We start from the raw sequence: 27,231 nt of genomic DNA on the forward strand, positions 1-27,231 counted from the left end.
CACACCATCCAGAGGAAGAATTGGATATTTTGTCTACAACAGAAAATGTTCAAGCACCGTCTTCAAATGGTAGAAGGGATGTCATACACACAGGGAAGAGTGGACTTCTAATTTATTGCTCCAGAAGGCAGACCCAGGATAAGTAGATAGAAGTTACTGAATGGCAGATTTTCACTGCATTCATATGCCATTGAATGTTTTTATACAAAAGATGATTCATCTTTTGTTGTTCACACTATATTATAATTGAATGGCTAAAATTATCGGTCTCCCCTTGTGCGCCTTGAGGGAAGAAGTATGGTCTTAGGCATCTTTATGGCCCCACAGAATCGCACAGAACACTAAATACAGCTAGATCTTAATAAGGCTGCTGAACTAAGAGGGGAAAGGGGCCGAATGCTTTATGAGCCACTTCACTGGGAAGAAGTTTGAATGCGATGCCCCCTTGGGCCCCTAAAATTCTAAGATGTTCCTAGTACTAAGTCCTCATCCAGAGCTCATTTCACTTCATAACACAGCCAGGGAATGGTATGTATAAAGAATGGGCTCTGATATGTGAAAAACAGCACAGTTAGATTAACCTGACCCAGTATCTTTATCTGAAATGCTAATATTAACTTTAGTCTCTTTACCAAACTAGAAAACATATAATTCAACTTCTTTTTATTAATGAAAATTTAACGAATGCTTGCATTATTGATGTGAATATGTGAAACACAGAAGAATCTCTAGAATATGAGAAAATTTCAAAAATCTTGTTCTTTAAACGTGTAAGTAGTAGTAGGCAGAGCAAAAAGCCATCAGCTGACATAAATAAATGATCACATATCATCAGCCTGGCCATGGGCTGACATAATGACATAAATGATCCCATTTAACTGCGCGGGGCAGGGAGGGAGGAGAGGACTGAGAAAAAGAGAAAAAAATGTAAAATATTTCAAGAAATTAAAAGTTACAGGGTTAGATCCAGATGCTATCTGGCTAATTCTTCCTCACTTTCTGCATAAACTTTTTAGCTTTACCACATCATTAAGAAATACTACAACAAAGCGGTTGTAGAAATAAAGTACAAAACATTAATCAGTGGATGTGGTTTCTGTATTTTTAACCTCTAGTTAAAAGCACAGTAAGGAAGAGAGTTTGAAAGTACCACTATGGATAACAGGAATATCAAAGATTATAAGTAGATCTTGCTCCCAAGTGCTTTCCACCAGGTTAGCTAAAGCAGTTATCTGAAATGTGTCTGAATGTGTGTCTTGCATATAACAGGTAATCAATCCCTTAAGGTAACAAAATAAAAATAAACACACAGCTCAAGTTATTTTGAAGACCACACCATCTGACAAAAAGGAACCCCCAGAGATACATGCTACTGGTGATTAGCCAGTCATCAAGAGGGGAAGTCCTCTTTAAAGTTTTACTAAGGAGGAAGACACATAAAATTTAAGCTAATGATGATATACCAGAGGTACGAGATGATGTGAATCTGTACACACGTGCGCCCATACAGGTAAATATTACAAACTACTTTCACTGAGTTAAGCTAAGAGTCTCACAGGGGCTGGAAGATACTGCAGTCTTTCACATAAATACCCTAGACGTGAGATGTTAATTTTCACAATAGCCTCCTTAAAAACAAAGCAAAATATAGATACTTCATCCCAGATAGATGTTTTTGTCACAAGAGGAAAATACACTCTGATGCCAACTACCTTCTCTGGCTGGGCAGTAAATACTAAGCTACTTTTTTGAAAATACTGAGTATTGTTGACACTGTAACACTTAGTGGACTGATAATACATGCAGGATTCTAAGTGTGCGTTTGTTATTTCATATGTATCTACTTCTCTTTCTTAGGGGGGGAAAAAAGCAGTTTTGAGTCCTGGGGCGGGGGGGGGGGGGGGAGAGGGACGCTTGAGGAAATTAACCTCATCTCAGATTTCCTGGCCCCCTACAACAGCAAACAGAAGGGTAAGGACGGAGAGTGCAACCTAGCGTCAGCTCCAGAGAAGGGACTAAGAAGGGTTACGACTGGGACAGCAAAACTGGACTCCCAGTTTGGTAGCAAGGTGGGTACCGCGGGAGCAGAGGTGCGGGGAAGGGAGCTCAGAGGAGAGGGAACGCCCCGAAGTCCCTAAGTCCCCCGGCCCGTCCCGCGGGCTCCGCAGGGCCGCACCGGAGCTGCACTCGGCGCCGCCAGGCACGGCACCTGTCAGGCGGACCGGCTCCTCCCCGCGCCGGGGCAAGGGCTGAGGCCGACAGTACCGCCGGGGCGGGAGCGAGCGAGCCAGCGGAGCCGCGGCGCCGCTCCGCCCACCCGTCTCCCGGGACGCGGTCGGGACCCCTGCGCCTCCTCGGCCCGCTCCCCGCCCGCAGGCGAGTGCCCCACCCGCGCTACGGCCTCCGGGGCGCCTGGGAACCTGGCTCTCTGGGCGTTCCCCCTCCTCCCACACCGCGGCCGGCTTCACTTACCTTCAATCGCCATGATGTGCTCGCCATGGACCGCACCAACTGGATGGCGGGGGCGGCGAGCGGGCGTGCGGGCGGAGGACGCGCCGAGTCCGCCAGCCAGAGGGGCGGGGCCGGCCCCGCAAACGCCCGGTTGCGCGGCCCGGAGGGGAGCCGCGGGCGGGGCGGGCTGGGGCGGGGCGGAGGAGGGGCCCCCGGTGCGCCCGACTGCTGGCCGCGGAAGAAATGGAACCTTCCCCGGCCGCCGCCGCTGTCGCCAGCACGTGACGCCGCCCCGCCCCCACCTCGCCACCCCCACAGAGCCTCGCGCCGGGATTCAAAACAGGTGCCCAGTCCCGGGAGCCGGGGTACGGGCGCCTGAGAGAGGGCGCACTGAGCATGTGCGGGCGGCTCTGACCTGCACGGCCCGGGGCTTCCCGGGGCCCTGGACCAAGGCGGAGGCGTCCGCTCCTCGGGTGCGGGCAGCATCCGTAGTCGACGAAGGAGGCGAGTAGGGGAAAAGATATGGTCAGGACCATGGACAGGTCTCCTCGCTTGAAGACTGGGTTCAGGGATTCCCACCCAGTGACTCCTTATTTCGGCGATCTGAAGGTCTGTTTAGGTTTTGTTTTGCTTTGCCTGAGTCAGTCAAGTATTCGCCTCAAATCTCTCTGTGTGGTGAAGAGATAGCTAGTTGGCAAAAACCAAACAGGAGAAAGGCATCCTAAGGACAGCTGCTTCCGTTTCTCTCTCTTTGTCTCGCTCTCCCTCCCTCACTCTCACTTTCTCTCTCTAGGGGGGGCATATCTTTGGCACTATACATATTTTACCTGCATCTCATAGATATCTATGGTAAACACATAAATGTGTGTGCACACATTCACACAAATTCCTGACAAAACTTGTCACCACCCTGAGCTTAGTTTTCCCCTTGGAAATGTGAGTTGTATCTACACATTATGAACACACATTTGAGGCTATACAAAAGTAGGGACCAGACATGTTTTGACAGATTTTAAATTTGTGAACCTGTGGGTGTCATGAATAGTCACAGGCCACCTTGGAACACAGCAACAACTGGCCCCTTGATTTTTGCCTGAGGTACCTGAAACACTCAACCATTTACCCAACTCACAACTTCTTTGGTAACTCTGAGGATCCGGATAATCACCAACACTGAGGAACGGGAGTTAGTGATTCTACCATGCAGATAAAATGCTAACTCCTAGTGCATGCTAGATCCCCTAGCTATATTGGGGATGTCACAAAGAAGACAAGATTTTGCACTTATGTAAGTGAGGTTGGACTGTAAATCTAGAGCAGAAACTGTCTTCCATTGCTTTTATATAATCTCTCCCTCAGTCACAGCTTATGTTCAATAGACATTCATTCTCCATCATTTTCATTAGTTCAGTGAATAGCTATTGAACCAGGCACTGTGCTAAAATCTGGTTACAAGCAAGAGTTGTTATCAAAGGAATAAATGAATTTGACCCAGAAAATATTTAAATGTCTATATTTCAGGAAAGCTCTGTGTGTGTGTGTTTACCATAGATTTCTGTGAGATACAGGTAAAATATGTATAGTGCCAAAGATGTGTTCTCCAGGTAACGGTCTTTTAAAAAGTCTTGAAGTCCAAAGCATGACTTTGAACTTGAAACTGACAGTTCTGAGTTCATGGTTTCTGGCTGGCTCTGAGTAATCTAATTGTTCAATCTCTTTAAGAATTTCATATATGAAGCTAGAAAAGCTTAGCTATTACTTCATCACCAACACACAAGTTACTGTTTATATGATGAAGTTATATGAGCTTCCATACCCAGATTAAAATCATCACAGTTTGCTCAGAAAATTAACTTGTGTATGTGTAGTGAAGCTGAGTTTCAAACTTGTCAAATCCAGGAATTTAGATGAAAGCTACTCAGTACTGAGGACATTTTCCCTCAGATTAGAATACAGAACTCCTCCTGACAACATTACCTTTAAAAACAAAACAAAACAAAACGGTGCTCTCCACATTTCTAATTGGAAGTTTTCTATGAAAGTAGTCATAAACAATAACACATGGCTTTACCTTAAATTCCCAACATTTCATATAGCTGCTAAGTTTGCTTTGTGGCCACTTGGAATTGAGATTTATCTTCTTATACATATATTCTCTTATTTCTAAAGTATACTATGGGTTTGATACTTTTAGTTTTGGGGGTGTCAATTTTAATGTAAATGTTTTACATTTTATTAATTATCCATCCTGCCTATTGACGTATTTTCTAATTTTGACCTTATACCTCTAGACTATGTTTAGTTTATATATCTTTATGCACTAGGGGATATTTAAGAACTGCATTTTAAATTCTTCATTCTTCTTTATTAATAAATTATTTACCAAATAGTTTCCGAACATGTGGTTCAAGCTACTACCCAATTTCCCCACCATGTGTTGTGGAGATAGGGGTTTAGGTGGGAAAAGAAACATATAAGAAATCAGAGTAATTCCCTTTCTTGTGATTCAGAAATATAAATATGTTCTTGGTATTTTAAGGTTCAGCTTAATATTTCACAGAAATATTATTTAAAATGATAGTCGACTTTTAGGAGGGCAACAGAGCTTATGTATTCCAGTGGTGTGGCTAAAACATTAGGAAAGAAAGTACTGAGAGTGAATTATGGAAAGGCCAACTCAAAGGGAAAGTGAAAAATAAGTTCACCCGCATTAGTTAAGTAGCATTCATGTCCCAACCAAAATCACCTACCACTATTAACAGCAATAATATCTTGATGGAAAAGTGTATTCCTATTTGTAAAAGTTCCCAATTCACTCTTTAGAAACAAATTATTTTTAAAGTTGGAATCTTTTTAATTTAACTTAAGCCATTCAATTGAAAAAACCAAAGTCACTAAAAGAATGAAAGAAAAATACTGTCTAGCAATATATAGTTGCATATATAGAAGTGGAGACGACTTAACAATTACCTATATAAAAATATGTTTTGGAAATTTCAGTAGGCATTAAATTATGTTACTCAGGGATTTTGAGTCTTTGAGCAAGAGAGACATTTTTAAACTTTAAGTTTTGTTAGCAGCTGCAATTATCTGAGATGTAGCTGAATATAAGAATTTAATGAAAAATCTAATTAAAACCATTAATATTGTATTTCTTTCATGAATCATACTGTCATGGAAACAGTTATAATATTAGTTATTTGCTCTGGTAACTTTGCCAATGAGAGCAACTCAGCTTAAACTAGCTTAAGGAAAATGGAAAGTTAATTATAAAGATATAAGTATAGAAATAAAGCTGGACCTCAGTATTGTCTCGACTTGCGTACCTGAATCTGCCTCTTTTCTCTACCTCTCTCTGCATGTTGGCTTCATTTATACCTATGGTGGAAAATATGACACCTGAAAAATTCCAACCTTTTGGCTCACAGATTCTGCCAACTTTCTGGAACCCAAGTCCATAAATTCCAAAAAAGGTGGGGTGTCATTAAGCATTATTTAAATAAAGTATCCTGCCCCAGACCAACCAGGAGGCCAGGGACTAAAATTGATCCAGCTTGGGTAGGTGCAAAAAAAAAAAAAAAAATCCTTTGTGGCTACAATGACAGGATCATAGAAGAATAAAGCAGTCCACATGGGACCTATATGGATGATAGGGTTGGGGGAGATAGTTCCCAGGAGAGGATTCCCATACCAAGAAATAGTGATGACTACAAGGGTATTCTATCTCAACATACTTCCCTTAGGTTCCCTTAGAGCAGAGGTGTTCAGAAGAATTGTCTGTGAAAATGAAAACTTTCTATGTTTGTGCTGTCCAATACAGCAACTACTAGCCGCATATGGTTAGTGCTAACTGTATTGGACCACACAGCCTTAAAGTGACAGAAATGACATGGTGGTGTGCAGGGAGGGACTACCAAAGAACATCATTTAATAGGTACTTTGTGGGATTAATTGTAATATCTCTGATGGGAGGAGGACAATAGGAATTTCCCCTGTGTGGATACTCTACCTTATGACCTGGTACAGTAAGAAATGTACCCATCATGCTGTGTGGAGGTAAATAAGATTGAGATGGGAAGGAAAGTATAAAAATAAACAGAAATCTGGATAATTATAATTATAATCTCTGTTATAATTTCCTATTGATCAATGAACATATTGCTGTTGACTAAATGCATGGAACAAACCCTGTGGTTTGTTGAGACAACTACAACACAACACAATGCTGACCTGTCAGAGTGGAAGAGTGAACAGAATTTCCAATCATAGAGACTAATTTAACACAAAACGTCCAACAAGTACATGCTTAATAGGATACAAGCTACAATCGCTAAACCTTCTTATTCACAACAAAGAAATACATGATTCTGTTCTAAGTAGGAGTACTTCATTATATTCAAAACCTTGTTTCACAGCTGGATGTTCCCATAATGACAAGTGATAGTTATATAACAATTTTCACTCAAAGATCAAAAAGTATGCCACAAATCTTTTAAATGTCATAAATGTGTCACACACCAATAAATACAGCCACCTCTCACATAGAAAGAGGCAACTTATAGAAGGCCTCAAGAATGTACAAGTGTAGGAAGGAAACTGAATAGTACACTTAAGAAAATCAATTAATAATCTGAGTTAGATGAGAAAATAATCTTTGATTGGAAAAAGTCATTTAAATCTCCTTAGTTTATATAACTATAAATGGGGGGGCCCAATTCAGAAAAGGTCATTAAGAACTTTTATTGCTTAAATATACCAAATACAAGAATGCCAAATACAATTCTTTGTATAAAAGTAGATAATTTTTGCTAAGTGAATAAATAAATGGTAACAGGCTTAGGTATCACTGATCCTTTATATTGGTAGTTTTTAAACTTTAACATGTACAGCTGCATAACAATCTGATAAAATAGCCATGGATGGTTATGACAAAGAGAAACTTAAAAGAACTCTTTAAGAAACCCAAAGAACTTTTTATTTAGCATAGTGTTTCTACTTACCATCTTCCCAATTATTTTTCCCCCATATAGACTTTCTCTTTGTTTAAATATATATACCATTATGAAAGAAAGGGGAAATTTCCACAGAGTTTAACATGATATAATATGTCATGCTCTGACATTAAAAAAAAAAGTTTACAGGTGTTTTTTATTTTACAGTGGAACAATTTATTAAAGGAATTATGGGACATCTTTTGAGGATTCAAAAAGAAGGGCTGCAACAATTAATTCTAGGGCAATGATTTGTAGGAGTACAATTTCTGAGTTTTACATGGTATGTTAAGATTTGAAAGTGAATTATAAGATTCTAAGCACAATTTACATTTCTTTTCTTTTTTTTTTTTTTTAAGTAGACTCTACACCCAGCGTGGGGCCCAAACTGGGGCTTGACTTCATGACCTGAGCTAAAATTAAGAGTTGGATGCTTAACCAACTGAGCCACCCAGGTGCCCCCACAATTTATTTTTCAATTGCTATCATAAAGTTTTCATTTCATGGAGATGCTCACTAAATTTTTAAAACACCACAAAACCTAATTTAAAAAACACTTGCTAGTAACTCCCTAAGTAACCCAATTTCTCTCCTAAAAAACATGCACAAATAGTTTTTAACTTTCAATAGAAAAGGTTATGGGGGCACCTGGGTGGCTCAGTGGGTTAAAGCCTCTGCCTTCAGCTCAGGTCATGATCCCAGGGTCCTGGGATTGAGCCTGGCATCGGGCTCTCTGCTCAGCAGGGAGCCTGCTTCACCCTCTCTTTCTGCCTGCCTCTCTGCCTACTTGTGATCTCTCTCTCTCTGTCAAATAAATAAATAATATTTTTTTAAAGGTTATGTAAAAATGGTAGGTATATCTATTAGGGTTATTTGCTACTTCTACAACTTCCTGTCTACTGCATTTTATTGTGATCAATCTACATAGGCTTTACAGATGTTAAGCCCTGTCTTTTTTCTCCTCCACTCTGACTCCTCCCCCAACCAAAATATACTTGGTTGAATTTATTCCCATATTGCTAAGTATTCATCCAATTAAACTCCAGAGGTAGAATTTGTATCTAGGATAAAATCAGAAAACTTTAAAGAAATTTAACATCTGTCTAGGAAGAGGTAAGGCTCCTAATGTTGATACCCTAAGATAAACTCTCAATATTTCGGTACACTATCTACCTATATATTCAATCTCGAATATATCTACCAATATATTCAATCTGGTCCTTTATTTAAAAATATGAATAGAGTCAAGGATCTCTAGACATTTGGAAAGGACCTAAGTGAACAATGATCCCAAGGGAAACTCAGAGAGTTTCAGAAAGATATTATAAGCCATCTACTTATTGAAAGAATAAGTAGAGGAAAATCCAAGAACAAGGAAAATTAATTGACATTTTAAAAAGTGCTTATTGAAGGAAATAAGGACTTTAAATGACATAATGGACTAGACGGACTTCACAGATATATTCAGAACATTCCATCCCAAAGCAATAGAATACACATTCTTCTCTAGTGCACATGGAACATTCTCCAGAATAGATCACATCCTGGGTCACAAATCAGGTCTCAACCAGTAGCAAAAGATTGGGATTATTCCCTGCATATTTTCAGACCACAATGCTTTGAAACTCAAATCCAATCACAAAAGGAAAATTGGAAAGAACTCAAATACATGGAGGCTAAAGAGTATCCTACTAAAGAATGAATGAGTCAACCAGGAAGTTAAAGAAGAATTTTAAAAATTCATGGAAACAAATGAAAATGAAAACACAACTGTTCAAAATCTTTGGGATGCAGCAAAGGCAGTCATAAGAGGAGAGTATGTAACAATACAAGCCTTTCTCAAGAAACAAAAAAGTCTCAAATACACAAACTAACCCTACACTTAAAGGAGCTGGAGGAAGAACAGCAAATCAAGCCCAAGTCCAGCAGGAGAAGAGAAATAATAAAGATCAGAGCAGAAATCAATGAAATGGAAACCAAAAGAACAGTAGAACAGATCAATGAAACCAGGAGCTGGTTCTTTGAAAGAATTGATAAGATTAATAAACTCCTGGCCAGACTTATCAAAAAGAAAAGAGAAAGGACCCAAATTAATAAAACCATGAATGAAAAAGGAAAAATCACAACCAACACCAAAGAAATACAAACAATTACAAGAACATACTATGAGCAACTATACGCCAGCAAATTCAACAATCTGGAAGAAATAGATGCATTCCTAGAGACATATAAACTACCAGAACTGAACCAGGAAGAAATAAAAAACCTGAACAGACCAATAGCCAGTAAAAAGATTGAAACAGTCATCAAAAATCTCCCACAAAACAAGAGACCAGGGCCAGACAGAATCCCAGGGAATCCCAGCAAACATTTAAAGAAGAATTAATACCTATTCTCCTGAAACTCCCAAAAAATAGAAATGGAAGGAAAACTTCCAAACTCATTTTATGAGGCCAGCATTACCTTGATCCCAAGACCAGACAAAGACCCCATAAAAAAGGAGAATTATAGACCAATATCCCTAATAAACATGGATGCAAAAATTCTCACCCAAATACTAGCTGATAGCATCCAACAGTACATTAAAATGATTATTCACCACAAACAAGTGGGATTTATTCCTGGTATGCAAAGGTTGGTTCAACATCCACAAATCAATCAACATGATACAATACATTAACAAAAGAAAGGAGAAGAACCATATAATACTCTCAATAGATGCTGAAAAAGCATTTGACAAAGTACAGCATCCTTTCTTTTTTTTTTTTTTAAGATTTTTTTATTTATTTGACAGACAGAAATCACAAGTAGGCAGAGAGAGAGGAGGAAGCAGGCTCCCCGCTGAGCAGAGAGCCCGATGCGGGGCTTGATCCCAGGACCCTGAGATCATTACCTGAGCCGAAGGCAGAGACTTTAACCCACTGAGCCACCCAGGCACCCCCAGCATCCTTTCTTACTCTTTACAGTGTAGGGATAGAGGATACATACCTCAATATCATAAAAGCCATCTATGAAAAATCCACAGTGAATATCATTCTCAATGGGGAAAAACTGAAAGCTTTCCCCGTAAGTTCAGGAACATGGCAGAAGATCACGGGGGAAGAAAGGAAAAAATCAAGCAGGATGAAACCGGAAAGGGAGACAGACCATAAGAGACTCTCAATCTCAGGAAATAAACTGAGGGTTGCTGGAGTTGAGGGAGGTGGGAGCGATGGGGTGGCTGAATGATGGACGTTGGGGAAGGTATGTGCTATGGTCAGAGCCGTGAATTGTGTAAGACTGTTGAATCACAGATCTGTGCTTCTGAAACAAATAATTCATTATATGTTAATAAAATAAAAAAATTTTTTAAATGCTTGTTGAAACAAAACATTCATTAGAGGGATGGAAATGTCACCAGGACTTTGGAAAATAGTTTGGCAGTTTCATAAAAAGTTAAACACATATCTACCATACAGTCTACTCATTTATCTTCTAGATACTTATCCAGGAGAAAAGAAAGCATATGTCCCTACAAAGACTTGTACGTGAGTATTCATGGCAGTTTTATTTGCCAAAAACTGAAACAACCAAAATCTTCATCAATAGGTGAATGGATAGACAAACTGTGGCATAACCATACAATGGAATAACTCTTTTCAATTAAAAAAGAAATGAACTATGGATATACATAACATCATGGGTAATCTGAAATAATTATGCTAAGTGAAATAATTCAGAGATAAAAAAGGATACATACTGTATGATTCCATTTACATAAAAGTCTAAGATATGAAAATGATATAATCTATAGTGACATAAACAAAATGAATGGTTGCCTGGGGGAGAGAGGAATGATGGTCTAATGTAGAAAAGGAGGGTGAGATTACAAAAGGGCAGAAGGACAATTTTGGTGGCAATGGATATGTCCCTTATCTTGACTGTGATGATGGTTTCATGGGTATATACTATGTCCAGACTTATTATCAAATGATACACTTTAAATATATATGCAATTTATTATTTGTTCAATACTCTTCAACAAACGTATTTGAACAAAGACAAAACAGGATATGAAGAAAACAAAACAAGAGCCAGAAGAGGAAGAAAGCAAATTAAAGGAAAATTTGAGAAAAAATTAAAATTCATAGATTAATCCTGGAAGTCTAGTATTTTGCTGATAAGAATTCAGAGGGAAAGAAAAGAGAATATGAAGCACAGATAGTTAAACAATGGAAAGATACTTCTCAGATCTAAAGGAAGCATCTGGATTTCAGATGGAAAGAGCCCTCAAAGAGCTAAGGAAGCGCTTGAAAGAATAAAAACCCATATATAGAAACATCCCACCAAATTTCAGAAGAGGAAAGAAAGTGAAGGTTCTTAAAGCTTCCAGAGATGGAAAAAGGTAAATCAAAAACAAAAATCAACTCCCCAAAAACCAACTCCGATTCAAATTGGCATCAGAAATCTCAACAACAAAGTGGGTATTGGGAAAGGATGGAGCAAAGACCACACAGTACTGAGCGAAAAATTATTATGGAGCTTGAATTTTAAGTCAAATCAAACTCAACTGAGACAAAATTAAGTCATTTAAGGAATGCATAAATTAAAAAAATTAACTCTCATGCACATTTCATTAAAAATTTTTTTAAACTTGATGATATAGCCTAATAAAATGAGAACAGAATCCAAGGAAGAGGAAGCTAAGGATCCAGGAAACAATGAAACTAACCTATGAATACAATGAAAAGAAATCATAGGATGTTAGTTGGGCAGCAAGCCTAGAAAGCAACACACTCAAATTAGAAACAAAGTCTAAAGAACATGTTCAAGAAGAAAATTCTTTCCGTTCAGCACAAATATACTACAAAGCTGGAAGATCTTATTATCATGAAAAGGGCATGTATTTCTTCTCTTATTAGAAAAAAGGCAATTAGATATTCTAGGGAGGGAATCCATATGGTCTACACATGAAACAACTTAAGTATGGCATGATTTTGAGTTGTTGTTAGAATTTCAGACAAGAAAATCCATTTGACCTTGATGCTTGGAATGTTCTCTTTGGGTTTGCGCTGATTTAGCAATGTAGTATTCCATTTTCCAATTAGAATTCTAATCACAGTAAATAATATTTATTTAATCACAATATTATAAGTATGTGTTCCAAGGTATTAGAAAAAGTATGGCATCCTTACTGTACAGAACAGAATGTGAATGTTACCGATCTTCACAACATCAAAGGAAGAATATAGCCACCAGAGGCTAAAAAAGTGAAGCAAAGGGATGAGAGATGAAGAATGGTTTAGGGATGGTGATTTCTTTCATCTTACGTAATGGAGAATTAGATGTTATTTTAAAAGTCGGTGGAAGATAAGTAAAGTTTTATATATTTTTAATTGATATAAGTGAATAATAGAACATATACATATATCATATATATATCATATTCATATATATCCTGTTCATTTGCATCTTATTTTATATATATGGTATAGCATTGAATAATATTTTTATATATGGTATAGCATCAAATATATATTTAGGAGGAGAGAGAAAAGGGAGAAGTGGTAGGAAATAGTATGTATAAGCTAAACTCTTTTTTCATTACTTGGAATCAATAGGTATTGTCTAAACTTGTAAATCAAAAGCTAGAATTATAAGTATATTCTTTAGAATTACGATGATAATTGCAAGAACCAAAACCAGAAACATAAAAGAAGCTCTTGGGAATTTGCTAGGTGCATGGGAAGTTCAAATTGGAAAATATTTATTTTTATTTTGTTTTATGCCATCCTATACATGAGTATGTTTTACTTTATTAAGAACAAAAACATAAGGTGCCTGGGTGGCTCAGTCAGTTAAATGTCTGCCTTTGGCTCAGGTCATGATCTCAGGGTCCTGGGATGGAGCTCCACGTCACGTTCCGTGCTCAGTGGGGAGCCTGCTTCTCCCTCTCCCTCTGCTGTCCCCCATGCTTGTGCTCTCTCACTCTCTGTCAAATAAATAAATAAAATCTTTTAAAAAAATAAGTTAATTGGCTTCCACTTCCACTGTACTCAGGATAAGAACCATACATAGGTTCTTGGCAATCTAGTTCCAAATGACCTTTTTAATCTTGTCTCCCAGAATTCATTCATCTGACCATGTCACCTTTTCCTGAAAGTGCCCTGCTCTTTTGCACATGATTATCTCTCTGTCTTAAAATGGAAAATAGGGATCTACTTTGCTGGGGAAATTTCTAATCAATATTGAAGAATAAGATGAACAAGAAATCATAAAAAAAAAGAAATTCGACTACATAAAAATTTAAAACCTCTACATGGGAGAAAGATACTGTGAACAAAGTTTAAAGATGAATACAAATTGGGAAAAGAAAGATTTGCAGCATATATGACAAAGGATTGGAAAGCAGTAGAGGAAATGGGTATAGCATGGACTCCAACAACTCCTACTAACCACTGACTTCCCCACTCACCAGCAGCAACATCTTGGGCAAGTTATGTATCTTGCATGTGCCTCACAGTTTTTTCCTCTGTAAAATGGGAATAATAATAGTACCAACTTTATGGGATGCTTTTGAATAATATGAATTAGTACATGTAAATGAATTAGTACATGTAAACCATTTAGAACAGCACCTGACATATATTAAGTAGCATATAAGTTTTAGGTATTAGTATATTGTTGAAAATTTTAAAGAGCACTTAAAATAAGAAAACAATATGTTAGCATCTAGTAGGAAAGGGGTTATAGATAAGAAAGGTCAAAAAAGAAATACTAATGGGTATTAAATATATGAATTTGTTCAAGTTCAATTTATAAAGACAATGGAAATTACAACAAATGAGACGTCTTGTAAATATCAGATCAGCAAAGATGTAAATGATTGATAGTGCTGTTTGGCAAGGGTATGGACAACTGGACGTGCTCCCAAACGTGGGGATGGGGGTGGAGAGTGGCAGATAGATTATTGGTACAACAGTTCTGGAGAACAATGTGGCAATATCAATCAAAATTAAAGATATATAGTATATTTTTTACTCAACCATTCTAATTTTATGAATTTTTCCTGAATAAGTAGGTTGGTAAAAATATCTTTTTTTTGTTTATAACAGAAAAAATTAGAAATAACCTAAATGTCCACCAATAGGAGTCAGTTAAATAAATTAGGATTTATCCCTGTAACAGAATACTATGCATTTACCCAAACCAGATAAAGTGGAGCCACATTTTGACATTCAGCAATATCCACAGTATATTAGGGCTTATTCTCCAGTAGACAATTTTATTTGCAACATTTCATTTAATTCTCCTCACAACTCTGTAAGTTATATCATGTTATTAGAGCAGTATTATAAATAAGGAAGCAAATTCAAAGCCATTTGGTGACTCATCGAGGTCACAACTCAAACCTAGACCCACTGACTCGGAAGCCCATGTTCTTAATGTCAATGCCGTAATGCACATAGATTACAAGCCAGTTTATATTCTATGAGCCCACTTATTATATATTATAAACATGTGATGTGATGTGATGTGATGGGGCCTTGGGGTGCCAGATATTTGGTCAAACATTATTGTGGGTGTGTCTACAAGGGTGTTTTTGGATGAGATTCGTATCTGTATACCAATACAGACTGAGTAAACCTTTATCCAAACAGTCCGAGACCTGAATAGAACAAAAAGGCCGAGTGAGAGGGAACTCTTCTTGCCTGACAGCCTCAAGCTGGGACATCTGTCTTTTCTTGCCTTTGAATGTAAACTGAAACATCAGCTCCCCTTGGATCTCCAGCTTGCCAGCTTTTGGACTGGAACTTTCACTATCAGCTCTCCTGGGTCTCCAGATAGCCAGCTGTAAGACACACACACACACAAAAAGGCTATAATCTGGGGCCTGGGGATTTATAATCATGTGGGCCAGTTTCTTATAATCCCTCACTCTCTCCATACATATAAAGAGAATAGATATAGATATAGCTATAGTTACACTATATGTCTCCCTGGAGAACCCAGATTAATACATATGTAATAATATATTTTTAAGGCACAGGAGTATTGGATGGATCTATACCAAACTATTAACAGTTGTTTCCTCTCGAGAACCAGAAGCATGGAATAGACTTCCACTTTATATTTTATCATTCCATGGTCTTGGAATTTTGCACAACTAGCAAGAATAACATTTAAGATTAAAAGTGTATAATGATTCTCTGAAAATAAACCTTCAAATGGCTCCTTCCCCTCTCTGTGATTCCTTCCAACCCCTCTCCCCTAATCAGAGGTAAGAATTCTCCTGACATTTTGCCTTGACATACATTAGAAAATTTAGAGTATCCATTCATCATTGAATAGGGCCTAGACTAAGTCCTTAATACTTACCCTGTTTCATTCATCTTCTTGGTCCCTTTTCACTGATAAAGCTAAAATGGGGAATTCCTCAAATAGATTTGGTTCAAGCTGGACAGGGTAAGCTAACCTGAGGGAGGAGATATGCATTCAATACATCTTTGCTTGTGCTTCCCTTTGCTTTGTTTCCTGGAAAGGGTTTTACTGCTCTCTGTCAGGAACCCTTTTGATTTCATCTCCTTTTATGTCTGAGGGTTTGTTATATAATCACAGCTGAAATTCTTTTATTTTCTCCAAATTTCCTACGGAGAGTTTTACTTTTGGTGCTGGCCATTGGGAAGTCACTTAATGTTCTGAGCTATATTTCTCTAGAATGGGAAATTCTAGATCCAGGCGATAATTTTAAAGAAAAATTTGGACAGTGAAAGGAAGGATTCACAGCCCAAAGGAAACATATGAGTATAAACACCTCCAACTGTCCAAATTGTCCAAAATATGTTTCTCCTCTCTCTCCTTACTGTCATGGGAACATCTAGGAAAAATCCCTATCTTATACTCTGAACTCCCTCGCTCTGACCATATTCCACATAATGACTATCATTTTCCCTTGGGTATGTTAAAAAAGGGTATATATTTGCATGGTTGTTTGTGTAGACTATAAAAGTACTAACTCTAAAACTTCATTTTGTAGTTAAAACGGCCGACACTTGAACTAACCTATCTGATCTATGTTCTCAGATTATCCAAAGCAATAAGCTAGAGAGGAGACTGGATAAGAACTCTGTCCAGCATGCTACACTACCTGTACCACCATGCTTGTACAAACCTGAGAGCATCTCCTTAAATGTTGCATCCTAGACGTTTTGCTTCCCTCATTTTCAGTCCTGACCCAGGATCCTACCATCTCTAGTTTCCCTGGGTCACAGCGATTGGTAGTGATCAATTTTTCCCACTCCCAGTGCCAAATCCATGGTCATCCCTCATTAGTAAAAACATAATTAATGAGAAGTCGTCAATAAAGTCCTCCAGTAAATGAGAGAAAACAGAGTAGAGAGAAGATGTAGGTCAGGAGCAGCACAAATGGAAAGGACTGGAGCTTTCATTGACAGTAAGTTTGACTTTCATATATAGGGAGCCTACTAAAATTATTAAGGTGATTTTAAGCTGTAATTTTAGATGTCTATTATCTAGCACAAAGAGAGCCATAATCCCACTCTCCTCTGCCCTAGTAAGAAAATATTTGGAGTGAATTCAGCAGCAAGATATTTCTAATTACATTCTACAAGAAAATGTTAAAAAGCTGATAATGTTTAGTCTGAAAAAGAAATGACTCAGGGACTCCATGATAATTGCTTTCAAATATTTGAATGGTTGCCAGATGAAAAAGAATCAGGCTTGTTCTGTATGGTCATAAGAGTTAGAGCCAAAATCAGTGGGTGGCAGCTGCACAGAAACAGATCTTGGCTTGTTATAAGCCCTGATGCCCAGATCATTATTGTTACAAATAATCCCTCTTGGTTTAGTGTGTAAAATAATTGGGTTTCTTACCTTAGTAAACCAGATTGTAATCATACCTTACATACAAGCTCTACTGGAACAGAAATATGCTAACAGGCATAGTCAACAAAAACATTAGATGGGTGGAAGATTTGGGAAGCTGTCATCACTCCTCTCTTCCATCCCTTTCCCCTCATACTTATTTCGCTTTTCTTTTTCTTTTCTTTTCTTTCTTAACTCTATGTTAGTGGAGGCCCTTGAGATAGTTGGAAATGATGAGGTTTTCTCAGGTGGGCTTTCCTTTTGCTACACGGGGTTCCTTTCTGAAACCCACTCCATGCTCTCCATTCTTCCTTCTCACACAGCCAGATCCCCAGTAGTCTTCATTTCATCCCAGATACCTGCTTTCAAAATCCTAAGGACCACATGCTGGTTTTGTCACAAGGACCAGACCTTAGACCTTGTACTATCCCTTCCCCTTTATCTCTCACTTTGTCTCTCTTTCTCTCTCTCTCATTTCCCCTCTCTTCTTTTATACTTCTGATTTAATCCCCAAAGATTCACCTCTAGTCTTGTGGAGGTCAAAAAGCTAGAATGTAGACCAATTGATACTCATCTAGAGACTTTTCTTCTCTGAGATGCTATAATTCTAAGACACATCTGGGGAATAAAGGAAAGTGATGTGCTTGAAGGGTGGTGATATTTGCAAGATACAAGAGTTATATTAAGGAATAGCAAGAGTCATATTAGAAGTTCCTGAATGCCAGACTAAGAATTTGAGACTCTCCTGAAATCTCTCAGGGCCTTTAGTAAGAAAGTGATATGTTCAAAGCGATGTTCTAGTCAGAAAATTATAAGGTGGAGTATGGGTTGGTTGAAGAGGGTTGAGAAGAAAGACAGAAACTAATTAGAAGATGCTCTGGTAATCCAAGAACAGGATAATGGAAGTATGGACAATGGTAGCAGGTTTGGGAATAAAAAGGAAGAGTTGGGTTGTAGAGGCATGTTAGAAGAATTTTGACAATACTTAATGAATTAGATGTTATTGTTTTATCAGTCCATAAGAATCTCTCTCTCTCTCTCTCTCTCTCTCTCTTCTAAGGAGCTGCCCATCTCCTACTCCAACCACAAGATCCTGGAAAAGACTGAGGTGCAGCCATGATAATACTCCTCATTGACCTCCTATTGCAGGGAGCACAACTGACTAAGGACGCCAGCTGCTGCATTTCTGAATTCAACTCCACATTCTCAAGGAGGTCACGCTTCCCACAGGATGTTCTTGCCACTGACTATGACTGGAACACCAAGGCAGATCTATTCCTGGGTGACAAGGAGAAAAGAGACTCCTTTTTCAGCCAGCTTTGGCTTGCGAGCTACCTGAGGGGTTTACTGAACCTTCCACAGACTGCATAGCAATCTGGGCCCAACCCACTCTCTCTCTCTCTCCTTCACTCAGGGTCAGGCTGCATCATGGTCTAATGGTTTCTCAGTCATATATAGCTCCTTCCCTTACCTACAGGAATTTCCCTGAATAAAATCCTGATACATGTGTGAGACATATATATATGTATATATACATATATATATATACACAACACACACACACACACACACACACACACACACACATATATACACACACATATATAAAAAACACACACAATGGAATATTACACAGTCATCCAAAATGAAATCTTGAGGCCACCTGGGTGGCTCAGTGGGTTAAAGACTCTGCCTTCAGCTCAAGTCATGATCCCAGGATCCAGGGATCAAGCCCTGCATTGGCCTCTCTGGCTCAGCCAGGAGCCTGCTTCCACGCCCACCGCCCCACCGCCCCCGCCTGCCTCTCTGCCTGCTTGTGGTCTCTGTCTGTCAAATAAATAAATAAAATCTTAAAAAAAATGAAATCTTGCCATTTGCAGCGATATGGATGGAACCAGCGGTATTGTGCTAAGTGAAATAAGTCAATCAGAGAAAGACAATTATCACATGATCTCACTGATATGGGGAATTCAAGAAACAAAACAGAGGATCATAGGGGAAGAGAGGAAAAAGTAAAACAAGACAAAACCAGGAAAGAAGACAAACCATAAGAGACTCTTAATCTCAGGAAACAAACTGAGGGTTGCTGGAGGGGAGGGGGGTACAGGGATGGGGTAACTGGGTAATGGGCATTGAAGAGGGCATGTGATGTAGTGAGCACCGTGTATTATATAAGACTGATATGTCACAGGCCTGTACCTCTGAAACTAAATACATTAAATGTTAATTAATTGAATTTAAATTTTTAAAAAGGTTTTAAAAATCCTGATACATTTAATCCAATTTGGGCATCTGCTTCTTAGAGGACATGGACTAATACAACTGCCAGTCCCAGAGTACAGCATTCCAAGAGCCACAGTGATTTGTCCAAAGAATAGGCATATGACCCCAGGTGGACCAATAAGAATGCCTCCCTGAGAGTGGCTGAATTTAAACTGGAGGCCAAACTCAGTTTTTCATTATACACATTGAGCTGTAGTTGTGTGACATCAAGGCTTTTGCTGATCCTCAGCCTTGTGGAAAATACCCAGAAAGTGTAGTTAACATCCAGACAGAAAGCACATTCTAGCAGCACCAGTTTGCTGCTTCTAGTTCCACAGGTTCTTTACCAAGAATACCAAGGCTTTTACACTGTAATGAGATTATCATTTCCTCTATTTTTATTTTGTACATAACCTATGTGAAATTGTTACTAACACACATATCCTTTATTAGTGTAATTTGGTAATTAGTTCAAATTAACTCTATTTTTGTTTGTTATAACAAAGGTTAAACCAGGTTAAAACCAAAATAATGATTAAAGAACACAGAAGCTACCATGTACTATAAATATTTTTGTGTGTACCTCTGTGGGGCACAGCAAAGTTATAAGTAGGTAGTCATTTCATATATCTAAAAGGATGTTATTGGATAGCAGGAAAACATCCTAGTGATGTATCATTACAATTATGAAAACCTAGGAAAAGGAAGAAACTGAATGCTAACTCATTCTAAAGCTAAGTCAACATGGATTAATATTTTAAAAATTTCCCTCCACAAATCCCATTTCTTAGTTACATGATGGCATAAAGGGCGCTTGACTCATAAACTTTAAGTCCAGTGTCATTGCTATAATATTGATACATTTGAGGACACAGAGAATTAAAAAAATATGTGACTTCTCTTTAAGAGATAAGGAACCTTTTTCCCAGAAAATTGATTAGGCCAGTAGGTGATGAGGTGGATGTAATAATTATGATACTGTGCCATGCCCTCATTGATCTGAATTCTGAATTTGAATTTTTCACTAAGAACTTTTGGCAGCAACCTCATAACTCTTGCCAAGAAGAATTTATTCTGGTAGCCATCCAAACTAGTGAGTTAAGCAAAGTATCCCCCAATAAGGTATTAAATACTTAAGTCTTTCTTTATATATATATGCTTTAGTGAATTCATGTGTTTTCTTGACTCCTGAAATAAATCAGATTTTTTTGGTAACAAGCATAAAGAAGGCCTTCTCTTCAGGTGTTCCTCCAAGTGTGGTTCTTAATACTATGTCAGTAACATCCAGGAGTTGTTAAATACACAAATATGCTCCATCTCATACCAAATGAATAAGAACCTTTGGAGGCCTGAAGATATCCATCTTTAAAAAGCAACCCCTCCAAGGGACTTTCATGTAGAACAAAGCTTTACCCCACAAAGACTATCTTAAATGTAGAGTATTTCCCCCTCTATAGATGATTTTAAGTTTAGTAGTCCCACACATACTAAGTGTTTCAAGTATAAAAGGTATCTCAAGAAGAAACACCAGAGAATGGGGCACCTGGGTGGCTCAGTGGGTTAGGCCTCTGCCTTCGACTCAGCTCATGGTCTCAGGGTCCTGGGATGGAGCTCCGCATCAGGCTTTCTGCTCGGCAGGGAGCCTGCTTCCTCCTCTCTCTCTACCTGCCTCTCTGCCTACTTGTGATCTCTCTCTCTGTCAAATAAACAAATAAAATCTTAAAAAAAAAGAAAGAAGAAAAAAAGAAAGAAAGAAAGAAAGAAAAGAAAAGAAACACCAGAGAAACAAATCTTCCTGCTTATAATACATCTCCCCTGAAAACAGTTTTACCAACTATCAGTAGTGAGAACCTGGGAGTCATGTTTGGTATAGTCAAGTATGGTATAGATAAGTGTAGTATACTTAATGATTGGGTCTAATTGATAGACCAATCAATCCCAGACAACCACTTTCTGTCATTTGAACTGAGAAAGCAAAAGACCACCAGAGTTGGAACCAATCACCTTAGGGTAGAGCACTTGACACCAACATCTCCAGAGCTGCCCTAGTCCCAGTCTTAACTTAGTCCTGAGATAAAAGAAGATATTTCAACAGTGAAACAAGAACAAGATGAAAAGGAACATTTAGAGTATACAAAAAAAGGTTTTTGAAATTAAAAAGAATATAAGTTTAAGATTCAATATAAGGGCTGATACAGTTGAAGACTCCCAGAAAACTGGGTAAAATGACCAAGACGTAGAAAATAGGGAAAGAAGATAAGGTAACACAAAAGTTCCAGCATACAAATAAACAGAGTTGCATAAAAATAGAAGAGTAGAAATCATAAAAAAAAATCTAGAAAATTTCCCATATTTGAAGGCCAAGACTTTCCAGATTGAAAGAGTACTCAAATGTTGAATGCCCTGTGCACCAAAATACAGCTCATGACTTTTTAGAATACTTGATGGCAAGAAGATCAGATATCAGATATATCACAAGGATAAATATGGCACAATCTGATACATAACAGTTGCTCCATAAACTATAAACTAGAAGGCAATAAAGCAATGCCTTCAGAATTCTGTAGGAAAATTAATTTCAAACTTCTGTATCCAACCAAGTTAAAAGTAAAATGAAAAGGTAGAATAAAGACAATTTCAGACATGTATGGTCTCAGAAACATCTCACTTCCTATGCACCCTTTTTCAATAAGTTATTTGAAAACGTTTTCCAATGCACTAACTGAAGAAACCAAAGAATGGAAAGACAACAGGTTATAGGAAATAGGAGCTTGAACATGTTAAGAGAAATTCTTGGAGTCCCAGGAAGATGATAAGGGAAGAGTCGGGGAACATCTGGACCCCCATGCTTAGAAGGCAATGAGTTCTAATGGGCCAAGTCAGAAGGCTCCAAGAGAAAGACTTCTTCATGAAGATGAATGCGATAGAACACATAAGGTGCCTCAACATCTTAAGAGAGTATCTTTTTTTTTTTTTTGAGAGCGAGCATGCGCATGAGAGCACATTAGCAAGGGGGTGGGCAAGAAAGAGAGAGAATCTTAAGCAGACTCCATGCTGAGTGTGGAGCCTGATTCAGGGCTTGCTCTCACAACTCTGAGATCATGACCTGAACTGAAACCAAGAGTGAGATGCTCAACTGACTGAGCGACCCAGGCACCTAAGAGGGTAGTTAGACACCTGGGCTTGAATTAGTGATGGGTATACAGAGAACTAAGAAGATTAAAAAAAAAAAAAACAAAAAACAGGGGCTCCTGGGTGGCTCAGTGGGTTAAGCCTCTGACTTAGGCTCAGGTCATGGTCTCAGGTCCTGGGATCAAGCCCTGCATTGGACTCTCTGCTCAGCAGGGAGCCTGCTTTCCCCTTCTCTCTGCCTGCTCTCTGCCTACTTGTGATCTCTCTGTCAAAGAAATAAATACATAAAAATCTTTAAAAAAAACAAACAATGATTAATTTCAGTTTGCAAGAAAATAAATGTAATCATAGTCACTACAATGCTTAACTCTGAATAGCAATCACTTATTCATCACAAGTAAACATTGAATATTGATCTAACCAGAGTATAATTTAACACTTTTGGAGTATAAAAACTATGGAAAGTGTGCATATGAGTGGTAAGAGTGGGGGATGGAAGTCCTAATCTTCTATAGTAGAATAGATCATGGTAAAATGGAAAAATTAAGTAAGTAACAACAATACAATCATGTTATTTGGAGACATGGAGAGAGACACCAAAATAATCAGGTAAACAAGGGGAAATAAATGACTATTAGAAGGAAGAAATCGTGGGAGAGGATCCAAAGGGTGCTGCTTTTTATTACAAAACTTGTAGGACTGTTCCACTTTTTAAATATGTACACATAAACTTGATTCTTTTTAAAAGAAAAAAGGTAAAAGAAATTTTTTAAAAAGAAGATTTATTAACTTGAGTCATAAAAATGCACAAGCTGGGAAGGCCTCACCATTGGTGTGTCCTTTTGAAACCCCTCACAAGATGGTGACTCTCTTCTCTCTTGCTTATCCCTGAATACTGGAGTCCACAACAGCCGGTAGCAGTTTTAGATTGTGGTTCAAATTAGCAGGAATGCTTCCTCTTTCAGGACCAAAACCTATAACCCTGCAGAACCCAGAACTGTGGGGACAGGAATCACAAAGCTCCCCAGTGGGTCTTTAGAAATAGTGGTAAATGGAGCCACTCACACTTCCACTTCAAGGTTCCCAAGCCATATATGGAAACCTGATTCAGTATAAGTAAGTACATATATTGCGTCTTATAGTACGTGTACTTCGTCCTTCCAAAATATTTTTCCAAGCTGGCACTCAGTTGTGACTTCAGCAGGTCATTCAGTGCTCTCTCAAACCTGCTACTTCTGGATGGTGTGATAAGCGAAGTGACCAGTAGATCCAAAGTCATGGCCCCCCCATCCTCCTGCAGCTCCTTTGCTGTGAATCCCCTGGTCAGATAATGTAGTTGACTCCCAGTCACATGGATACCATGAGCAATTCCATGCTTGTGAATTGGGGACTCCATAAGAAATGTCATAATGGTGCTGGCTGAGGCTCTGTAGGCAGAAAAGGCAAATTCATAACTGTAATAAATTCATTCTGAGGTTCCTGACAATAGAGGCTGGCTAAGGTCAAATGGCCAAGTCATTTTGTCTACTAGGTTGTTCAGTGTCTCTTCCATGTTGAATGCATGTTGATGGGTCCGGCTATGCCACAGTAGAGGGCCACAAAGACACTTCAGGTTCCCAGGTTAACTTCCTATCTCCAGTAATCCCCCAAAATGTCTGGGCATTCTCCTTTCTCTGAGTAAATGCCTAAAGGCCCTTTGGTGATATATAGTAAAGAAGAATCTTTACTATATATTTTTCCTGGAGACCTATTCACAGCTTCTATCAACAGATTTGGGGGCTGAAAATTGACATAGGCTCATTTGGCTTAGGAATTGAGCAAGGGGTCACAACTTTTTATTGGGGCAACTGCCCTCAGCCTTCTGCTCACCCATTCTTGCCTTCTTCTGATTGTATGGAGCAACATCCTTGTTGGTTTCCCATTTACCCTACTCTAAGGATGCCCTGTTCACTTAATCATCCCCACAGCTCCCTTGCTGATTGAGTCTCCTCAGCTTTGTCTCTGTATTTACCAGTCATTACCATAATTGTTTTCTCTGGCTTCTGGCTGCTAAGGGCCACCAACTGGCCTCTGCTGTTTCAGAACCCCATCATCCCCACTGCTACTGATGAGCCCTGTCCTATGACTGCATTGCCCACCATTAGCCCTGGCCTACAGAGAAGAGCCAGGACTCATCTTCTTGGTGAGACTGGTGCCTGTCTCATTAGCACATTCCTGATAGTTTGGTAAATGATGTGACTTCTAGGCCCTCCTCTAGAACATAATTCTCTGGTGGGTCTTCTGGCATCAATAATATGTATTTGCCAACATGCTCACCTTCCTGAGCCTTTAAATCCCTCTTGTCATCTTCTGCCATGGCCACGTGGACATTTTAACTTCTCTATGTATGAACTACCTCCTTCTCCAGGTGTCTAAGAACCAACTTTCTGCCACTGAGAAATGTCCCCAAGCCAATGAATTCTTGCTTGTCCAGTCTTTTTTTCTAGCTTATTTATTTATTTATTTATTTATTTATTTTTAAGATTTTATTTATTTATTTGAGAGAGAGACAGTGAGAGAGAACATGAGAGGCAAGAAGGTCAGAGGGAGAAGCAGACTTCCCATGGAGCTGGGAGCCTGATACGGGACTCGATCCCGGGACTCCGGGACCATGACCTGAGCTGAAGACAGTTGCTCAAACAATTGAGCCACCCAGGCGCCCCTGACTTCTTTAATCAAGCACCCTGGCACCTGCCAGTATATGCCAGTGAGTTCTTGCAGCTTTTTCAAGGTAAAATCTCATTCTTCTCTTTTCAGGTATAATATATCTGTAACTGAGCATACCAAATGTGAAGTCTAGTGATTGCCTAGCAGGCAGGAGAGGAAGAGGGAGTAACTCCTTGTGGGTGGCAACTGGGCCAGTTCCTAAACACTGGAATAGGCTACTTCAGCAGGCCTGCCACGTCTCAGTTCTCTTTATGAGTTTTCTTTTTCTGGGGATTTTCTCTAAAATATTGATATTTTTAAAAGTTCTTTTCATGAACTTAATTACATCCTATACATTTTACAAAAGAAATTCTTGAAAATACCATGATGAGAAGAGGGGAGCGAATACTTGGGGGCTAAGTAATCGTCATTGCAACATACATCATAAAGGGATGCTCCCTGTGGACAAAGATGTTTCTAATTACCTGAATACTCTGCAACCTGTTGTTATCACACCACACAACTGAAAAGTAAGAGACTCTTCTTGGACGTGTGCCTTTGTCTTTCTTCCTTAGCGATTTATACTATGACAGCAGGAGGAACAAACAAAAGTGCATCAGTGCTGATAACCCCCTCTCCTCCTCATTCTGCTAACATCCACAGCTCTCCAGCAAATATGCATATAAATAAAAGATCTACAAATAAGATGTTTTGCCATGGAAATAATGAACCAAAACTACCCTACTGTGTAGTCACAGGGGATTTTGACAATCTGTCTTCCAAATGTGTGCAGCTGTATTCTGTGAGACATGGATAAAATATTAGAAAAGCTTCACATCATACTCATTGGCCCTGTAGTGCTCGTCCCCAAATTCTACTTGGCTTTCCACGGCAAGAGCCTTACTAATGACAACCAGAGTAACCATGGGACCTTATCCCTCTTGTTGGTCATAGTCTTTCCTGGGGCCTGGGGAAGGGGAGGTGCGATACGCTGTGAGTATAATAATAGTTATCATTTATTGAACACCTAGCATGTACTGCATCATTTAACACCCAACACCACATAGATTTTATTATACCCACGTGTTATACCCATATAGCCATTTAGAGGGGACTGGGTGCTATCAGCCAGCAAATGCCAGCACACTGTTTGTTTGTTTAATTCAACCTCCTTCTGCCATCGTATATATGATTCTGGAAAAGATCCTCAAATCTACTGTAGACTGAAGCAGTATAAATACAGACACATGCAAATATACCCATATATACCTTAAGCATAGTTCAAGGAATCAACACCGTTCAAACAAGTTACTTACATGTACTTCTTAGCAGGTTGCTAAGGAGGCCTAGTTGCTATGTAGCATTTTAACAAGTAATCATACTACTTTAATTAAATTGCCATGGGGCCTATTAACAAGTAATCATATTAATCTTTGTATATATATTCAGTTTTCACTGGGCTAAAATATGGAACTATAGTTAAAATATGAAGCTTCGGTTCGTGTGGTTAAAATATGAAACTGTGCTAATATGGAGTCAGCCTTCTCTGAAAGAATAGCTGCCTTCCCACACCTTTCTTATGGTGGTAAAGACACTAAATGGCAGGAAAAATACTCCACCGGCCACTGTGCCTCTGCCTGGACTCCTTCCTTCCCCCGCGCCTTATAGTCTTCCTGTCTGTACTGTCCAAGAAGGCAAGGGAGTGAGCAGTTATTGCGAAGAGAAAATGGAAAACAATGGAAAAGAAGAAAATCAAGAAAGTACGACTGGGAGGAGACTTACAATCAAATTTAAAATGGAAAGTTCCAGGGCATTGGTATAAATAAGCACACATAAAATATAGCCC

The 27,231-nt window shown here is 38.9% G+C and overlaps 1 protein-coding gene across 2 annotated transcripts in view; it reads right to left on the reverse strand.

The window, feature by feature from the left end:
• SYT14 (synaptotagmin 14) overlaps positions 1 to 2,643 on the reverse strand; it is a 185,409-nt gene extending 182,766 nt beyond the window's left edge. For both annotated transcript variants that reach the window (XM_032878108.1, XM_032878107.1), the window contains exon 1: positions 2,473 to 2,643. In XM_032878108.1, coding sequence (XP_032733999.1) covers positions 2,473 to 2,485 — 13 coding nt within the window. In that variant the 5' untranslated portion in view covers positions 2,486 to 2,643. The remainder of the gene's footprint in view (positions 1 to 2,472) is intronic.
• Positions 2,644 to 27,231: the final 24,588 nt, after the last annotated feature.

The sequence above is a fragment of the Lontra canadensis genome, unplaced genomic scaffold (assembly GCF_010015895.1).
Source record: "Lontra canadensis isolate GAN:19392208 unplaced genomic scaffold, GSC_riverotter_1.0 scaffold63, whole genome shotgun sequence".
NCBI classification, from domain to species: Eukaryota; Metazoa; Chordata; class Mammalia; order Carnivora; family Mustelidae; genus Lontra; species Lontra canadensis.